This window comes from Chlorocebus sabaeus, chromosome 4, assembly GCF_047675955.1.
Source record: "Chlorocebus sabaeus isolate Y175 chromosome 4, mChlSab1.0.hap1, whole genome shotgun sequence".
Taxonomy (NCBI): Eukaryota; Metazoa; Chordata; class Mammalia; order Primates; family Cercopithecidae; genus Chlorocebus; species Chlorocebus sabaeus.
The window spans coordinates 57,786,837-57,807,129 of NC_132907.1; the positions used below are offsets into that span (position 1 = coordinate 57,786,837).

The 20,293-nt window shown below is 40.2% G+C and overlaps 1 protein-coding gene across 10 annotated transcripts in view; it reads left to right on the forward strand.

The window, feature by feature from the left end:
- The window catches only part of CPLANE1 (ciliogenesis and planar polarity effector complex subunit 1), a 155,502-nt gene extending 136,551 nt beyond the window's left edge, over nt 1-18,951 (forward strand). For 6 of the 10 annotated variants that reach the window (XM_007961406.3, XM_007961407.3, XM_037990759.2 and 3 more), the window contains 6 exons: nt 2,404-2,462; nt 3,122-3,289; nt 4,567-4,691; nt 9,885-9,974; nt 16,753-16,931; nt 17,437-18,951. In XM_007961406.3, coding sequence (XP_007959597.3) covers nt 2,404-2,462; nt 3,122-3,289; nt 4,567-4,691; nt 9,885-9,974; nt 16,753-16,931; nt 17,437-17,613 — 798 coding nt within the window. In that variant the 3' untranslated portion in view covers nt 17,614-18,951. Of the gene's footprint in view, nt 1-2,403; nt 2,463-3,121; nt 3,290-4,566; nt 4,692-5,262; nt 5,415-6,688; nt 6,835-9,884; nt 9,975-16,752; nt 16,932-17,436 lie in introns of those variants that run through there. The other 4 variants (XR_005238041.2, XR_012092789.1, XM_073014793.1 and 1 more) reach the window with 4 other exon arrangements.
- The last annotated feature ends 1,342 nt before the right edge of the window (nt 18,952-20,293 follow it).

The following is a 20,293-nucleotide window of genomic DNA, read 5'->3' on the forward strand; positions in this document are numbered from 1 at the left end:
GCTCCCTTACTTAGTTTATAAAATTTACTTGCTTAGAAAACTTTGAGGCTCAGCATGGTGGCTCATGCTTATAATCCCAGCACTTTGGGAGACCAAAGTGAGAGGATCACTTTTGACCAAGAGTTGAGAGCATCCTGGGCAATATCGTGAGACCTCATCTCTACCAAAAAAAAAAAAAAAGAAATTAGCCAGGTGTGGTAGCACACACTTGTAGTCCCAGCTACTCTAGAGGCTGAGGCAGGAGGATCATTTGAGCCCAGAAGTTTGAGACTGTATTGAGCTATGATCACACCACTGCACTCCAGCCTGGGAGACAAAGGGTGACCCTGTGTCTACAAATAAAGCAAAAGCTAACAAATAAAAAGCCCCTTAATTTTCTGTTAATAAGTTACCTACAAAAAATACAAAAAAAAATTGTCCAATCATGTATCAACAGAACAATGTCACTTCTGTGTGTGTGGTTTTTGTTTTTTTAACTGTCTTTAAAACTGTCAGCGTTTATTTACTGAGCCCTAAATACAGACATTCACCATAGCCAGGTCAGGTATATTTTTTTTCAGATGGTAAAACAAAGCACTGTTACTTTGATATTCACATTACTGTGAAAATTACATTTAGATTACAGTTTATCTTTTACTTTGTAATCTGAAATAAAATACCATATCCGTTCATTTTTTCAGCATCATTAGGATAACAAATTCTTTTGGTGAATTTTCCAGATAAACTGTTCCATTAAAACACCAAATGGTGCAAAAGTAGGTGAACTGTTGTTTAAAGTGCAATTTACTTACCTGTCTCTGAAAAGAGTATATTGGTGTTAATATAACATTTTCTTGATAGCCCAGGAGACATGGTAGTGGCCTTCAGGGCTACTGAGGTACATGAACAGAATCTTAAAGTATGTACATGTGTATTTGAGAGAAGAATGTGTGTGTGTGTGTGTGTGTGTGTGTGTGTGTGTTCCCCCACCCTAATGTAGAATGGGTTCTGACATTACCTTCTTGCTGTCAGGGAAGTAAATACCCAAGATGGTTAGAATTGTGTCCAAATTTAGAATAAATTGGCCAGGAATAGTGGCTCATGTCTGTAATCCCAGCACTTTGGGAGTCCGAGATAGGAGGATCACCTGAGGCCAGGAGTTCAAGACCAGCCTAGGCAACATAGTAAGACCTCGTCTCTTAAAAAAAAAAAAAAAAAAAAGTTAGAAACTGAAAATTAGCCAGATGTAGTGGCACACACCTGTAGTCCTAACTACTCGAGGTGAGAAGATCACTATGTCCAGGAGTTGGAGGTTAAAGTGAGTTGTGATCATGCCACTGCACTCCTGCCTGGGCAACAGAGTGAGCTCTTGTCTCAAAATAAGTAAACTCTAAGGGTTTAAGAACTGCTTGGTTCATAGATTTTGTGGTCTCATTCAAGATTGCAGACATTTTTTGTTTTGTTTTTTAACTTCTATTTGGGTAAGTTTGGATGGGATTAGTGAGGTATTAATGTAATTAAAATTTTCATTTGAATTTCTGTTAGAAATCAATAAGACCTTTAATTTGTTAGTGACTACTTCTCTACAGGACCTTGAAAAAGTGCGTTTACTTCTGAGTGTCCATTTTTATATACATAATTGTGTGTGAAAAGAACCTCACATGTAACTCACACCAATAGTTCTTAATGTTCTGGAATAATATGTATGTGTCTGACATTTGTTGTTTGCCTTCTAGTGTATAACTTGAAGAGTTTACAAGTCACAGTCAATTCACTGTAGTAGGTTTCTGATAAACATTTTAAAACATAAAAATAATGATTTTAAATGTCTAATTTCAGCTTTATTAACAGGCTCTTGGTGAGGTTAGTTACAAGATTGAGTACAAAGCATAGGTGCTTCCACCTAAAATGTTCCTACTTCACATTTTTTGTGCAGCCAAATAAGATTCTCTCCTAATTAACTCAATAAAATATATTAATTGAACTAGGAAAATAGATTTTGCATTCCATTTATTAAATTTTTCTTTATTTTGAAATGGAGTCTTGCTCCATCGCCCAGGCTGGAGTGCAGTGGCGCGATCTCAGTTCACTGCAGCCTCTGCCTCCTGGGTAGCTGAGATTGCAGGCGTATGCCACATACCCAGCTAATTTTTGTATTTTTAGTAGAGACGAGGTTTCACCATGTTGGCCAAGCTGGTCACGAACTCCTGACCTCAGGTGATCTGCCCGCCGCCGCCTCCCTAACTTGGTTTTTACTTTAATTACATGATGTTTTAATTTAACATTTTTATGTTTTGTGCTACAGTAGGAAGCTTCATCAAACACCACAGTGTTTTGTACTGTTTCCTCAATAACAGAATTATGTCTAATGGTTTAATTATTTGGATTGAACAATAATGAACCAACTGGATATTTCTTATGCAGCTTTACATGACTTCAAGGGAAATAAGGCTGAGAGAAAAGATGAAGCATGAAAAAGACAGGTGAGTTTGGTAGCTGTAACCCTGTGTATTCTCTCTGACTTCCTTACTACCTGAGGCATAGGTTAATGCCTTAGGAATTCTGTTTTCACAATAGTCTCTTTTTTGTCAATAAACAGAAAATTATGGAAGATATCACTGCAAGGAAAATAATGAGACTCACTAGCCTTTTTTCAAATTTGCTTTCAAATATTACGTGTTTCATTCAGTTTTTATGACTTTTATTTCTGCTGTTCTCCCTTTCCCAACCCAGATATTTACATGCATTTGGGAAATACTCCAGAGACCATAACTACAAGTACTTTTAATGATACTACCTAATCATTTTCAGAAACCTGATGAATAGAAGGATGTGAGAAGCGTTGAAGAAAGAAAATGCTAAGTGAAATTAGCCAGGCATGGTGGCCCCATGCCTGTAATCCCGGCTACTTGGGAGGCTGAGGCAGGAGAATCGCTTGAACCCAGGAGGCGGAAGTTGCAGTGAGCCGAGATCGTGCCATTGCAATCCAGCCTGGGTGACAAGAGTGAAACTCTGTCTCAAAAAAAAAAAAAAGAAAAGAAAAGAAAAGAAAATGCTAGGTGATCTTCAAACACTATATTCCCTCTGGATAGATGAACTGAAAGCGACTCTTAGTAAATGATGCTTAATTCTTTGTCTACAGATTGCTGCTCTCTGAACACTACAGTCGTCGAATCTCACAAGCATACGGTCTGATGAATGAACTATTATCTGAGTCAGTACAGCTACCAACTGTACCACAGAAACCATTGCCTAACAAACCCAGCCCTACTCACTCTTCCAGATATCAACACTGCCCTTCTCCAAGAGGGTAAGACAAGGTTTGACATGCCATTTGGCAAGATAATGTCAGGCCTGATAAGAAGAAATGTAGCACTTTTGTGACCTAAGTTCAGTGCATTTGCATTTACCCTGCTTAGAGTTATGATGATAAAGTGAAGGAAAAAAAGTAGTCTCATAATCATGAGGTCTTTATACATTGATATAATCACCAAGGAAAAAGGCAGAAATTGTGTTACATTTCTCACTAAGCTTACAGAGCATTTAGGTATTCCAGAAGTATGAAATTTAATATGTGTGCAGTCCTGTTTTATTTAGTTGTTGTTAATATTTGCCTCCGTAATTTGCCTCCTAACCGCTCATCCTATTTTTCCATTTGTCATCTCTCTTGCAGAAACAGCCAGTCCCCAGCTGCTTACCACTTCCCTTTCTGCTACCCACCCCAGACCTGCCCAGTTATGCTCATTCAACTGTAGCTACATTATGTATTTTACTTTAATCACCTACAGAGGGGTTATATGTGAGTTCATTAGGCAGTAATTAATTAAACATAGAATCCTGAAGAAAACTACCCAAGTATAAAATTTCTTACACATGGTCAAGAAACATGCAAAGTGCTATTGATATCTCTTGGTGATCATAAGGTGAACATGAATTGGAGTACAGTGTTGTTAAGCATCACCACCTTTGACAAAATGAATTATTAGAATTATAAACATAATCACATAATTTAAGAGCCTAGAGGAGATACTACCAACACAAACCCAGATGTAATCATATCATTTGTGTGTGTACTGTGGAGTTTACTTCAAATACCAAAGAATCCCATTGAGACTTTTCTAGAATAAAGCAGGGATTACATACATATATAACTGCCCAGTATATGGATAATTTGAAATGGGAGTGAGATAACCACAAAAAAATTTTGTGAAAAAAATGAAGTTTGAGGTATAAGATACAAAGAATAATTTGTTGAGAGTTATATGTTAAGTGTATCACTGAGGTACAGAATAGGCAGTATCAAGTGAATATAATCTGAGCTATATTTTGGTCCATTTTTTTTCCTTAAAGTAACAGGGTCTTGCTCTGTCACCCAGGCTGGAGTGCAGTGGCATTCACAGGTGCAATCATGGCACACCACAGCTCGACCCTCTGGGTTCCAGTGATCCTCCTGTCTCACCCTCCCCAGGAGCTGGGACTATAGGCCTGTGCTGCTGTGCCCAGCTTAATATAGGCTTTTTGAAATATTAAAGTTTATCACTGATATGAGATTCTAGGAATATAATAATTATATGATTTCTACTATAGAGAGAATCAACACGGTTACAGTTTTCTAATAAATCGACCTGGAAAAGTCAAATATATGTCCAAACCAAGTTACATCCATAAGAGAAAGTCTTTTGGGCAACCTCAAGGCTCACCTTGGCCACATGGTAAGACTTAAAGCTTTTTTGTAAATTGTCTGATTTGGACCTATTCCTTCTTGTCTCCAAAGTTGTGTTTTCATTAGTAAAAGGTATAAGTCTTAGTAAAGAGGAGTTCTGATTTGAACAGAATGCAAAGCATTGATAAAGACTTAGCTGTAATTTTTTTTTTTTTTTTTTTCTGCTTTGAAGTAAGGCCCTAGGAATTTTTCTAAGTGAATGGCTTTGTTTTTTTTTTTGAGGCGGAGTCTCGCTCTCTCACCCAGGCTGGAGTGCAGTGGTAAGATCTCGGCTCACTGCAAGCTTTGCCTCCCGGGTTCATGCCATTCTCCTGCCTCAGCCTCCCAAGTAGCTGGGACTACAGGCGCCTACTACCATGCCTGGCTAATTTTTTGTATATTTTAGTAGAGATGGGTTTCACTATGTTAACCAGGATGGTCTTGATCTCCTGACCTGGTGATCCACCTGCCTCTGCCTCCCAAAGTGCTGGGATTACAGGCGTGAGCCACCATGCCCGGCCTTGAATGACTTTTTTTTTATTTTTCTTTTTTTGAGATGGAGTTTTGCTCTTGTTTCCCAGGCTGGAGTGCCGGTAGTGTGACCTCGGCTTACTACAACCTCCGCCTCCTGTGTTCAAGCGATTTTCCTGCCTCGGCCTCCCAAATAGCTGGGATTATAGGTATGTACCACCATGCCTGGCTAATTTTGTATTTTTAGAAGAGACGGGATTTCTCCATGTTGGTCAGGCTGGTCTCAAACTCCTGACCTCGGGTGATCCGCCCGCCTTGGCCTCCCAAAGTGCTGAGATTACAGGCGTGAGCCACTGCAGCTGGCCGAATGGCTTTTTTATAATAGCATTTGAAGACTCAGGGTATTAGATATAACTTTTTTGGGAGTCTGTTTCTTTTGTATATCTGGCTAAAGATGTAGGCATTTGAACAAATCAAGTTCTGATAGATTGCAGGATGAATACATCACAGAAGAGAAATGCTAAGAAGCTCAGATTGAAATAATATCATGTTTTTATCCTTTGAAAATTCTTTTCTACATTTCAAGGTATATCCATTATTTACTAACCTTTCTTTAGTTAATTGTGCCATATTTGAGTTTTGATTACTAAAGTAAAACAGTTATTTGTAATATGTTTATATATTAAGAATGTATTATAATAGCTGACATGTAATATAAATGTATACATTTACAAATACAAAATAAGCCCAGTGCGGTGGCTCATGCCTGTAATCCCAGCACTTTGGGAGGCCAAGGCGGGCAGATCACAAGGTCAAGAGACTGAGAACATCCTGGCCAACATAGTGAAACCCCATCTCTACTAAAAATACTAAAATTAGCTGGGCATGGTGGTGTGCGCCTGTAGTCCCGGCTACTCTGGAGGCTGAAGCAGGAGAATCGCTTGAACCTAAGAGGCGGAGGTTGCAGTGAGCTGAGATCGCGCCACTGCACTCCAGCCTGGTGACAGAGCGAGACTCTGTCTCAAAAAAAAAAAAAAAAAAAAAAGTAAAATAACAACTAATTATGTGGCAGGTTCTGTTTATGTTCTTTAATCACAACCCTGTGAGATAGGTGCTATTATGTTCCCACTTTAAAGACGAGGAAACCAAGGCAGAGAGAAAGCTCAAATAATTGCCCAAGATCATACAACTAGGAAGTGGTAGAGCCAAGATTTAATCCTAGGGTTGGGTCTAGAGCCTACACACATAGAACCAACACTTCAACATGCTGCCTCAATTTAGAAAATTGAAATTTCCATAAATCCCAATTCTTTAGATGAAACCCTTCGTGATTTGGTTAGCTCTTGGCCTTTTTTTTTTTTTTTTTTGAGACAGTCTGTCACCCAGTCTGGAGTGCTGTGCCATAATCTTGACTCACGCAACCTTTGCCTCCTAGGCTCAACAGCCGTCTCCCACTTCAACCTCCTGAGTAGCTGTGATTATAGGTGTATGCTACCATTCTCAGCTAATTTTTGTTTATTTGTTCGTTTTTTGTAGAGATGGGGGGTCTCGCCGTGTTGCCCAGGCTGGTCTTGAACTCCTGAGCTCAAGCATCTACCCACCTCACCCTCCCGAGTGCCAGGATTACAGGTGTGAGCTATCATGCCTGACCAGCTCTTGGCTTTTTTGATTGACAAATTACAGTAAGAAAATACTGCTCTTTTAAAACTGAAATTTCAAAATAGTGAACCATACTTTTTAAAAAATATATTATTTTACACCTGATATATTTGCCAGAATTAAACACATATCTAAAATTGTCAAGGTTTTAAGAACATCTGATGGTTTCTTAACATCTGATGGTTTCTTAACATCTGATGAAAAAGTATTGAATTATACAGAAATATGTCTTCCTGTTATATATGTTCAATTTCAAATCTTTATTTTTACCTTGTGCTTTGACAGTTGCTATGGCCTTAGCCTGTCTTTCTGTTAATCTCACCTGCCCTTGCTGGATTATGCTGAGGAGGTGCTCCTGCTACTCCTGGTCTCAGGAACCCTCAGCAACACTCATACCCACGCAGAAACGTCTGGACCCCTCTGCTTGGCCTTCAGGCATCCTCTGTGTGTTCTCCTGCTTCCTTGACCTCCTTTCCCCATAGAACCTGTGCTGCTCAGCAGCTTGTTTTCCAACCACATGACGTGATTTGTGCTCCCTTATACCTTGAATGTCTCACTTCTGTGTGTCTGAAGACATTCCTAATCTTAATTATTTAGTTTGTCCAATCTGATATAATCAATTTGAAATTCTACATTCTCATTTCTAAATTGAGGCTTATATTTAATCTGCATGGTTGCTATGAGAATTAGAGATAATGGTGGCCAAAGCAGTTATTTTTCTGTTCTTTGAACCCTTAATCACGTGTTTATGTCCCTCTTGAAGCACTACAATAGGCGTCCTGTTACTGTTACCTGTAAACTTCATACCCCATACTAGAATACTTTGCAGCAGTATTCCCTTATTCATCTTCATATTACCCCTCACATTGAACAAATGAAATACTCAAACATTGAACAAATAGATAAATGGAAAAAATAGTTATTGAGCTTTTTGCCTAAGCATAGCTATTTATAAACAAATTATTGTTCAAGGATATTAATAGGCAGGTATTATAGTATTTATACCACGTCAGAGAATAATACCATATGCCTGGCTATTGTCCTGTCTTTTAATGCAAAGATAACAGAGGCAGCTTGAGTGCTTGTGGATATTCTGACTTCTCTGCCTCAGTAGAGCAGGCTGTGGCTCCCCTTGTTCTTGTGGCCTCTGTCACACCCAGACCCAGCCATTTCACCTGGCTACATTCAGAAGTTTCAGGTCCCCCAGTGTTTGGGAGAATGAAGGGAAACCCAGGCAAGACTGATTCCAGACCTTTTCCTAGTCAGTGATACAGATAACCTGAACTCACATAGGTCAAGTTCAGTCACTGCACATGTGGGGAGGTGAGGCTCCATCAAGATTTTCAAATGCACTGCAGTTCATTTGTAAATGAAGAGTTTTTCTTAATGTACTTGGGAGTTTGACTGTATGTTGCTTTCTATCTTGTGAAGCAGTATGTAGTTTTTGGCTAATTTCTTCAGCCCTGCTTCCATACTGTTAGGAGTTTATTTGTTTGTTTTGACACAGGAACTCACTCTGTCGCCCAGATGGAAGTGCAGTGGTGTGATCATGGCTCACTGCAACCTTGACCTCCCTGGCTCAGATGATCCTCCCACTTCAGCCTTTTTTTGTTTCTGCTTTGTTTGTTTGTTTGTTTGTTTGAGGCAGAGTCTTGCTCTGTCACCCAGACTGGAGTGCAGTGGTGTGATCTCAGCTCACTGCAACCTCTGCCCTCTAGGTTCAAGCAATTCTCCTGCCTCAGCCTTCGGAGTAACGGGGACTACAGGCTCACACCACCATGCCCAACTAATTTTTGTATTTTTTAGTAGAGACAGGGTTTCACCATGTTGGCCAGGCCGGTCACAAACTCCTGGCCTCAAGTGATCTGCCAGCTTTGGCCTCCCAAAATGATGGGATTACAGGCATGAGCCACCGTGCCTAGTGGTGTGTTAGACACCTCAGCCTCTTGAATGGCTGGGACTACTGGTGAGCACCACCACACCCAGGTAATTTTTAAATTTTTTCGTAGAGACGGAGTCTTGCCATGTTGTCCAGGCTGTTCTCAAACTCCTGGGCTCAAGCAGTCTTCCCACGTTGGCTTCCCAAAGTGCGAGAATTACAGGCATAAGCTACCATGCCTGGCCAGGAGTAGTTTGTGTTATTGTTGCTTGTTTTATGTTTAGTTCTGTCAACTACAGTACAAAGATTATGTGATTAGTAACCGAGAAGCATCTTAGGCATAAAGAAGTAAAAGTCAGCTGGGCATGGTGGCTCACGCCTGTAATCCCAACACTTTGGGAGGCTGAGGCAGGCGGATCACGAGGTCAGATGGTCGAGACCATCCTGGCCAACATAGTGAAACCCCATCTCTACTAAAAATACAAAAAAGTTGCCAGGCCCACGCACCAGCAGTCCTAGCTGCTTGGAAGGCCGAGGCAGGGGAATTGCTTGACCCTGGGAGGCAGAGGTTGCAGTGAGCAGAGATTGCACCACTGTACTCCAGCTTGGTGACAGAGCGAGACTCCATCTCAAAAAAAAAAAAAAAGAAATAAAAGTCTAAGTTTTAAAATCCCCTGAACTTAGGTTTATATCCCAGCTCTGCTGCTGATTTTTGCCCTCAGATAAGTTATCTGAAACCTACCTCATAGAGTTGTTGAGGATTATATTAATAAGAGAACATATTGCATAACATGGAAGTAAATGATTGTTATTAATCTTTGAGTTTAAGAAACTAATCATTCTGTTGATAAAATTTAACTTGGCATTTTGTCTAGGTGTTTACTGCTAAGAGGTGTATTATGTTCCTAGCTTTTCCAGTTGCCAGAAACGTCAAAACACATTTGCCATTTGAAACAAGAGTATGGCTGTGCTTGAAGGATACCAGGTGTCAAAGCAGAGTGTTCCCTTTCTTTGTCTGCACTTATGTTTTGCCGCCTTGGTTCAAACCAGCCACCATTTATTGGGCCCCTACTGTGAATAGGTCTTGGTGAGCAGATTCAGAGCTGATCAGGAGAAGATGTCTGTCCTCAAATAACTCACTATATATAAAAATAATGAATGCCTATGGAAGGTTAATAATGTTTGTCTATACAGGAACTGCCACTTTCACCATACAGAAAAAAGCTGGTGAAGCCAAAGCATCAGGAAGAAAGGCTATGCAGTCTCCAGTTACCTTCCGAAAAGGTAAGGGATAAAGAAGATAAAGTTCTCAGACTTAATACTAAATTTTCTTTTTTTTTTTTTTGAGACAGAGTCTCACTCTGTTGCCCAGGCTGGAGTGCAATGGCGTGATCTCGGCTCCTGGGTTCAAGCGATTCTCCTGCCTCAGCCTCCCCAGTAGCTGGGATTACAGGTGCCCACCACCGCACCCAGTTAATTTTTGTATTTTTCGTAGAGATGGGGTTTTGCCATGTTGGCCAGGCTGGTCTTGAACTCCTGACCTCAGGTGATCTACCCATCTTGGCCTCCCAAAGTCCTGTGACTATGCCTGGGCTTTAGCATGAGCCGCTGTGCCTGGCCCTTAATACTAAATTTTTAAAAATTATAAATCACTCAATTTCAAATCTAGATTTCAGAATGGATGGTGTGACTCTGTCCTGCAGTGGTTCAGAGAGGAAGTTTTGGAGTAGCTTTATGGAATCAAGTTAACCACTTACTCTGTAACCTTACACAAATTTCTAACCCATTTATGTATCCTTAATTTTCTCACCTGGAAAATACAGATTATAATAGTGAGGATATATGTAACTACCTTGGTAGGTAAACAGGGTAACTATTATCCGTATCTTACTATGAGAACAGACATAGAGAAGTTAAATGACCTGTTCAGATCTCCTTAAAACAATAACAATAGTAGCTAACAGGTATAGAGCATTTACTCTATGCCAGGCATTATGTTCACACCTCATGTGCATTATCTCACTTGATCCTCACATTAAACCCAACGAAATCTGTGCAGTTATCCCCTATTGAAAGAACAGAACTAAATTTGGTAGGGGTAATTATTTTTTAAAAACCCACTGATTTGTCTGGGCGCAGTAGCTCATGCCTGTAATCTTAGCACTTTGGGAGGCCAAGGCGGGTGGATCACGAGGTCAAGAAATCGAGACCATCCTGGCCAACATGGTGAAATCCCGTCTCTACTAAAAATACAAAAATTAGCTGGGCATGGTGGCATGCACCTGTAGTCCCAGCTACTCAGGAGGCTGAGGCAGAAGAATCGCTTGAACCCAGCAGGTGGAGGTTGCAGCGAGCCGAGATTGCACCACTGCACTCCAGCCTGGCAACAGAGTGAGACTCTGTCTCAAAACAAAACAAAACAAACCCCACTAATTTATATGTACTGTGAAAAATGATGAGAAATATGAAGTAATTAGCCTAGGCTTGGTATTATGCCTCTTTCACTACTACTAGCTCATTACTTTGCAGATCCGTCGTTTAGTTTACCCCATCTCTTTTTACTTATGTCTAATCCATTATTTAACTCATTTATCAACTTTTGAATGTCTATGGCTGTATTTTCTAGACGATGTATTTGATACTTTTTCTACTCTTTTCCCCATGTATGCATTAAAACCCAAGTTTCTGGTCATTTGGATCAATTTGAATCCTCAAAGCATCATTTCCTGTGCTTGTGTATTAGTCTGTTCTCACGCTGCTAATACATACCCGGGACTGGGTAATTTAAAAGGGAGGTTTAATGGACTCACAGTTTCACATGGCTATGGAGGCCTCACAATCATGGTGAAAGGCAAAGGAGAAGCAAAGTCAAGTCTTACATGGTGGCAGGCAAGAGAGCATATTCAGGGGAACTCTCCTTTATAAAACCATCAGATCTCATGAGAACTCACTATCACAAGAACAGCAGCATGAAGGTAACTGCCCCCATGATTCAATTACCTCCCACCTGGCCCCTCCCACAGCACATGGGAATTATGGGAACTACAATTCAAGATGAGTTTTGGTTGGGGACACAGCCAAACCTTTTCAGCTTCTAAATCCCATGCTAGCTTTTCTCTTTTTCAAAGTCTTTCCTTTTTATCCATTATGAATTATTTTCTAGTTTAGAGTACTCAATAGCTTTTTATTCTTTTCAAAGCAAATATCTAGCAATGTCTAGTTCAACAGATAAAATGTTCCCCAAATACAATGTTACCTCTCAAAACAGTTGAAATTACTTGTACCATTATATTGTTTTGTTTTTGAAAGTCCCAAAGATCCAGGGTTTTGTGTTCTTGAGGTCATTATAATGTAACATGAGGCCTTGCCCATAGAAAGCTGTACATACTTGTTTCATTGTTCAATGGTAACCCTGCCTCTGAAAGTTAGAAATGTGTATGACTCCAAGTTTCTAGCTTAAGTGCTTAGATAGACTGTGACCCACAAATTGACACAAGTAGAGCAAGAAAAGAAGCAGGATTTTCTTTGGGAATGGTGGAGGTAATAGGTTTAGTTTTATCATCCAGTTTCAGATTTCTCAGGCTAGACTCTGTAGACACTGTTTGGTGTTATGTTATAAAGAAACTGAGTGTCAGTGCCCATCATCCTAGAGAAAGAGTACTTCCTTTCTGAGGGAAGCCAGTGTACTTGGCAGCCTGGTTTCTGCTGTGGGGTGTCGTCTTGATCTGTAACTTACCTTTCACTCTAGAAAGCTTTCACTGTCCAATGGGGCAGGACAGTTTACCTTGAAAAGACTTATGCATGCTCAGTTTCACAGAAATTTTCTCATATTATATATATATAGAGAGAGAGAGAGAGAGACGGAGTCTCGCTCTGTCGCCCAGGCTGGAGTGCAGTGGCCGGATCTCAGCTCACTGCAAGCTCCACCTCCTGGGTTTACGCCATTCTCCTGCCTCAGCCTCCCGAGTAGCTGGGACTATAGGCCCCTGCCACCTCGCCCAGCTAGTTTTTTGTATTTTTTAGTAGAGACGGGTTTCACTGTGTTCGCCAGGATGGTCTTGATCTCCTGACCTTGTGATCCGCCCGTCTTGGCCTCCCAATCATATTATATTTTTATCTCAAATTGGATATCCCAGATAAACCTTAGAAAAATGCATTATGATCTGAAAGGAAGGAAATTACAAAACCAGCTCTAGGTAAAGCAAGGTGAGAGAAACCCAGTGATAGCCTCTCAAGGTTTGTAATACCCCATAGGTGAAGATTTATCCTAAAATGCAAGACTCTTAACTGTAATTTTAGTAGACTAGGTAGTGGTTTGATTTTGTCATTCTTTCTAGCTGGCAATAATCATGTTCATTTGACAAAACAAAAGTGTCAATGTCTAGATACCAAATTAATTGTAGCCAAGATGGGGTTGGGATTAGTTGACGTTTGTAGTCTTTGCTGATCTCTAGTCATATCATGAATACTTGAAGGATACTTCAGCACCCCACCTCCACTTGTTCCCATCTGCTTTGAAGTGGAAGCCTACTCTTGTGGTTGTGTTGCTTAACCACTCATTGGTTTCTCTTTCAGTCTCACTTTTTCTGTTTTAACGACTGTTTTCTTTTTTACCACAGTATTTGTTCTCATATGCATTCCTGTCATCTGCTTGTAGATTTTTTTCTTTATAAGGTTTTTCATAATTTGTTCCTTATTAATATTTACTGAAATATTTACTGAAATATTTACTGAATATTTACTGAAAAATAATTTACTGAATTATTTTAACATGGGACTTTCAGTGGCATTTCAAAATACTCTCTGATGTCTTTAAGTAGCAGAAAAAATGTCAAACCTTTTCAACTAGAGCATAGCTCTCACATTGGATATTACAGTGGCAGGTGCTACCAAATGATGTCAGCTTTGTTTCTTTTTCAGACTCTTGGGGCTAGTCAAAAGAAAAATCCCTAAGCTGTCTGTACCACTGCTCCCTTCCTTTTGGCACTAATCCAGGAAGAAGCTTTTGGAAATCTGCCACCTTGTGGATGCAAATTAATAGATCTATTCATATTTTACTTATAGATATGAAGATGATCTTAAAGGGCCCTCTAGGTATTATTATTCCTTTACCCTAAAGAATAGAAAGTTAGGCTAGGCATGGTGGCTCACGCCTGTAATCCCGGCACTTTGAGAGGCTGAGGCAGGCAGATCATGAGGTCAGGAGATCGAGACTATCCTGGTTAACACGGTGAAACCCCATCTCTACTAAAAATACAAAAAAAAAAATTAGCTGGGCATGATGGCAGGCACCTGTAGTCCCAGCTACTCAGGAGGTTGAGGCAGGAGAATGGCGTGAACCCATGAAGCAGAGCCTGCAGTGAGATCGCGCCACTGCACTCCAGCCTGGGTGACAGAGTGAGACTCTGTCTCAAAACAAAAAAAAGAGTAGAAAGTTAATATATTAGCCCAGGTTCTAGGGTGGATCATCTCCATCGTCTTGGGCAAATTGCATAACCTCTCTAAGCCTAACTTTCCTCATTTGCAAAATGGGCATAATAATGCTTTCTCCATAGAACTGTCAGGAAGAGTATTCACTCAGCAACTGCCCATTGAGCTCCTACAACATACCAGGCACTGTTACTCATGAACAACACAGAAAGCAGCACGTCAGTAAGGGAGAATGAGGCTGGCTAGTTGGAACTACTCTAGCAAGGGTGGTTGAAGGTCTCTTTGAGAAGGTGAAACTCTTACTCCAGCTGTTAGTATGAAGCAAATTAAAAATTAAATAAAAATTTAGAAAAAGAGAAGGTGATGTTGAAGTGAAGATCTTGAATGATGAAAAGGAGATTGTTAGGTAAAGATAAGGCAAAACAGTTTCAGGCAGAAGTTCAAAGTTCTGGTAAGAGTGTTATATAAAGATAAGGCAGAACAGAAAGTTCAGAGCCCTGGTACAGAAACAAAGTTGGTATGACAGAAAAGATCAATATGGAAAAGTGACGAGAGATATGGTGGAAGAGATGGGCTAGATACTGTAGGCTAAGGCAAGGAGTTTGGATTTTACTTGAGATCCAATGAGACTCCATTTTAGGCAATTAAGCAGAGAGATAATATAATTTATGTTTTAGAACATGTGGAAAAAAAGAAGACGGCATACAAGGATAGATTGCTTGGGCTAGGGTTTTAACAGTGGAGATGGGGGAAACTGTTTGATTTGGATATATTTTGAAGATAGACAAAATTAGGACTTGCTGATGATTGGACATGTATAAGAAAGAAGGATGAGGCAGGGCACAGTGGCTCACGACTGTAATCCCAGCAGTTTGGGAGGCTGAGGCAGGCAGATCACTTGAGGCCAGGAGTTCCAGACCAGCCTGGCCAACATGGTGAAACCCCATCCCTACTAAAAATACCAAAATTAGCTGGGCATGATGGCTCATGCCTGTAATCCCAGCTACTCGGGAGGCTGAGACAGGAGAATCACTTGAATCCGGGAGGCGGAGGTTACAGCGAGCTGAAATCGCACCACTACACTGCAGCCTGGGGACAGAGTGAGATTCCGTCTCAAAAAAAAAAAAAAAGAAAGATAAACTACTGGATTTTAACCTGAGTGTCTCCTGGGATGGGGCAGTTTAGGGGTAAAAATTAACAGTGTGGTTTTGGACCTGTTAAAGTTCAGATGTTTATTGCACATCTAAGCAAAGATTTTAAGAAGGGGCAGTTAGCTTATGAGACTGGAGGTACAGGTTTTAGAGAGTTATCAGCATGTAGGTGATATTTAAAGCCATGGAACTAAATGAAGTTAGCTAGGGAAAGCAGAGGTGTGTTAGAAAATCCAAAGACCAGGCATGAATGTCTGGTAAGTTCAAGGGACTGAATGTAAAAGTGCTTATTAGCCCATATAAATGCCAAAGTGTGTGCTGTGATTGTTTTGGGGGCTTTATTTCTTGGAGATATCCTCAGCTTCAAGTACATAAGGTTGGTAGAGTTACAAAAGACAAAGAGGGCCCAAACTTCAGCACTGTCCTACCTCTTCTTCCTGCTTCAGGGAGCCACGTGACTGCTTGTTTGGGATCTATATTTACTTCCCATCTTGCCCCATGTCTTGGGTGTTTCTTCATGAAATCACCTTGAAGGGTAGAACATGCTGTGGCACTGGCTTTGGAACATTGTGTTAGGTGAGGTAGGCTCCTCTAGGGCTTTGTGCGGAGAAACCTTATTGGTTTGTGGGTTTACTAAGCTGCTTCTGGGCATTAGCTGGAATGAAAGTTTCTTTTCAACAAATACTGATACATGCAGTAAGAAGAAAGAGGGTCATAATGTGTTGTCACCACACTCACTGTGATGCCTTTGCCCAAAGGCAGATTGTAAGCATTAAGCCTGGGTGAAGATGCCCAAAGCATTGCTTCTAAGAAGTTTTCACAGCCGGGCGCGGTGGCTCACGCCTGTAATCCCAGCACTTTGGGAGGCCGAGGTGGGCGGATCATGAGGTCAGCAGATCGAGACCATCCTGGCTAACACGGTGAAACCTCGTCTCTACTAAAAATATAAAAAAATTAGCCGGACATGGTGGCGGGCGCCTGTAGTCCCAGCTATTGGGCAGGCTGAGGCAGGAGAATGGCGTGAACCTGGGAGGCGTAGCTTGCAGTGAGCTGAGATCGCGCCACTGCACTCCTGCTGGGAGACAGAGCGAGACTCCATCTCAAAAAAAAAAAAAAAGAAGTTTTCACAAGACTATTCATAAAAGACAGGGAAGGCACAGGTTTCAGAGTTCACCCAACTTTGATGTGAAGACCTCTCCACAGTTCTGTTATATCTGTGGCCTCTCCTCACTAAATTTTCTTGTCTTAGAGATTAATTACTAATAGTTTTCAAATCCAAAGAAGGCTGGAATTCATTTTCCATCTCGTACACTGACAGGACAGGAATTGTTCGAACCCTAAAGTGAACCATATCCAGACCTTATGATTTGAATATTATTTAAAATGTGACTACCTTTGCTTTGATGATAAAAGTCACAATTAACAAATGAGTCAATCAATCAATCAATCCCAATGTATGCTTTGTTCTTACCCCTTAAAAGGCTCTAATGCTCCGTGTCGTAGTCAGCAGCATACAAAAAAACATGGAAATGCTGGACTTGCACCTCAGACCAAGCAAGTGTGTGTGGAGTATGAGAGAGAGGAGACTGTGGTGAGTCCCTGGACGATACCTTCAGAAATCCATAAGATTCTTCATGACAGCCACAATTCCCTTCTACAAGTAAGCATTGTTCTAGATTTTGTTTGTCTAGTGATTGCTCTATGTTCTTCAGGTTTTTTGTTTGTTTCTTAGTTTGTTTTTTGTGGGATGTGGAAATACTGAAAGGTTGTTAGGTCAGTTTGAAATTGTGATGCAAAGCATCTTCCCTTTTGGCTTAGTACTCCAGCATTTATCTTTCAGAATTATCTGTGACTGTATTTTTTAACTAAAAAATGACCAAAATATAAGAACATAAAACTGTACTACAAGTATCAACATCCATTCTTCCCTATCTTTGAATCCAGTGCCAGCATCTTGTTGTGTGAGATGATGTTCAGCTCTTGTCCATCTGGATGTGCTGGGCAATCACAGCCCTATTTCCTGGCACATTTCCTTCAGCCCTTTGATGGATGAACAACTCTAGAATTTTTGAAAGCTTAGTTCACATTCCAGGTTTTTTTGTTTTTGTTTTTCTGTTTGTTTTTAGGGGCTAGGACCACAACTGACTATCTTTTCAATTCAATAGGACTTGTCTCCAACTGAAGAGGAAGAGCCAGAGCATCCTTTTGGGGTGGGTGGCATGGACAGTGTGTCTGAGAGCACTGGCAGCATCCTCAGCAAGCTGGACTGGAATGCCATCGAAGACATGGTGGCCAGCGTGGAGGACCAGGGCCTGTCTGTCCACTGGGCCCTGGACCTGTAAGACCTGGATATCATTCTGTTTCCATACACAGGCCAGCACCTCAGTAATGCGGTTCTGAAAGATTAACAGGTTTAAGGGACAGAAGCAATGAAAGAAGCAATGTGAATTTTCCATCTGCTATCATATTATTACCTGGATTAGCCATTTCAAGAGGAAAAATAAACATTTCTCAATAACTTTGCCTTCATGGGGAAAAGGTTGACTATTGATGTATTATATGTTTTTGTATTTGATGCATCATTAGGCATAATTTTTAAAATGATAAGTACCTTTCAAGCCAAGTTTGCATAACCTACTTTCAATAAAACATTCTATCTTGCCTCCTCCTTTATTACCCTCTGAGTTTTGAGAAACAACCGTATATAGATTAATCTAATAGGGAAAAAAATTATTTTCTTTGAGAAGAAAATCACACTCTCACCTGAGAACTCAATTATGAACCCTATTTTAAAACACCTATGCAGGGTTTAGCCTAGGAGTGAAAAGAAAAACCAACTACATTTTACCAACCGTGAATTTCTGAATAAGCCAAGTTTCATGGAGGCCAGGAGATCTTCTGTCTTCTGCCTTGCAGCCTGAAGCCTTGGAGGAAGAAACAGGCGTGGATGCTTTGGGCAGGAAAGTAGGGGAATATGACTCCATGCTCTAGAAGGCTTATCTTAAATTTGTAAGAACCATGGTATAGAGACCTGGTTAGTTTTTGGTATTGAGCTCCAACAGTGTTATAGTTTTAAGAGATAATTTTTATGAGAATTGACTCAGAACCAGGATCCTTCAACTACTTCATCAATGTTTGGTATAATATCAAAGCACACTATTATCTGAAAAAGCAATTAAATACCCCTTTTTTCCAAATATCTACCTGTGTGAAGCCAGATTTTACAACATATACAGCAAGTTGAATGCAGAAGCAGGTATGGTAATTCAGCTGCCTTCTATTAGTTTGTTGAACTATAAAACAGTGCCACTCTCCTTACTAAATTGTTTTAGAAAATAACTTTATATGCTAACATTATTATTAATTGTCATTTAATTGCCATTGACATTTAAAATACTTTACAATGTTTTCTGTTTCTTTTTTGTGTATTCTATGGGTATTGATACATGATAGTTGTACATTTTTAATGGGGTGCATGTGATATTTTAATACATGCATACAATGTTTAGCAATGAAATCAGGGTAATTGGAATATTCATCACCTCAAACATTTATCATTATTTGTGTTAGAAACATTCCAAACCTTTTCTTCTAGCTATTTATCCATTGTTGGATACTTACATCAATTTTATATCTTAGCTGTTGTGAATAGAGCTGCAATAAATGTGGGAGTACAGATATCTCTTTGATATACTGATTTTCTTTCTTTTGGGTATATACCCAGCCATGGGATTGATGGATCATATGGTAGTTCTATTTTTAATTATTTGAGGAACCTCCATACTGTTTTCCATAGCTGCTATACTAATTTGCATTCCCACCAAGGCTGTATGAGCATTCCCCTTTATCTGTATGCCCACAAGCATTTATTTTCCATCTTTTCTATAGTAGTCATTTTAACCGGGGTGCAACAATACCTCATTATGATATTGACTTGCATTTTTCTGATGATAGTAGTATCGAGCATTTTTTCATATACCTGTTGGCCATTTGTATGTCATTTTTAAGAAATGTCCATTCAGATATTTTGTCCATTTTGTAGTAGGATTCTTTTTTGTTACTAAATTGTTTAAGTTCTTTATATATTGCGGTTATTAATCCTTTGTTGGAGGGGTAGCTGGCAAATATTTTCTCCCATTCTTTAGGTTGTCTTTTCACTTGTTAATTGTTTTCTTTGCTGTGCAGAAGCTTTTCAGCTTGATGTAATTCTATTTGTCAGTTTTTGCTTTCATTGCCTGTGCTTTTGAGGTTTTACTCAGAAAAAAATCTCTGCCTAGACGAGTGTCCTGAAATATTTCCCAAATGTTTTTTTCAAGCAGTTTCATAGTTTCAGTTCTCACATTTAAGTCTAATCTATTTTGGTTTTATGTATGATTTATATGGATGTAGTTTCATTCTTCTACAATGGACATCTAGTTTTCTTGGCAGCATTTATTGAAGAGGAGGGTATCCTTTCCCCATTGTATGTTCTTGATGTCTTTGCCAAAAATGAGCTGACTATAAATGCATGGATTTATTGATAGTTCTTTTTTTTTTCTTTGAGACAGGATCTCGCTTTGTTCTCCAGGCTGGAGTGCAGTGGTGTGATGTTGGCTCACTGCAGCCTTGACCTCCCAGGCTCAAGCGATCCTCCCACCTCGACCACCCAAGTAGCTGGGACTAGGTGCATGCCACCATGCCTGGCTAATTTTTTGTGATTTTCATAGAGACAGTGTTTGATGTTGCCCAGGCTCCTCTGGAACTCCTGAGTTCCAGTAATCCTCCCACCTCGGCCTCCCAAAATGCTTGGATTAGAGGGATGGGCCACCGCACCCAACCTATTGATGGGTTCTTTATTCTGTTCTATTGGTCTATGTGTTTTTATGCCAGTTCCGTGCTGTTTTTGTTATTATAACTGTGTAATAATAACACATGGAGAGATGGAATTTCACTCTTGTCGCCCAGGCTGGAGTGCAATGGCACAATCTCGGCTCACTGCAACCTCCGCCTCCCGGGTTTAAGTGATTCTTCTGCCTCAGTCTC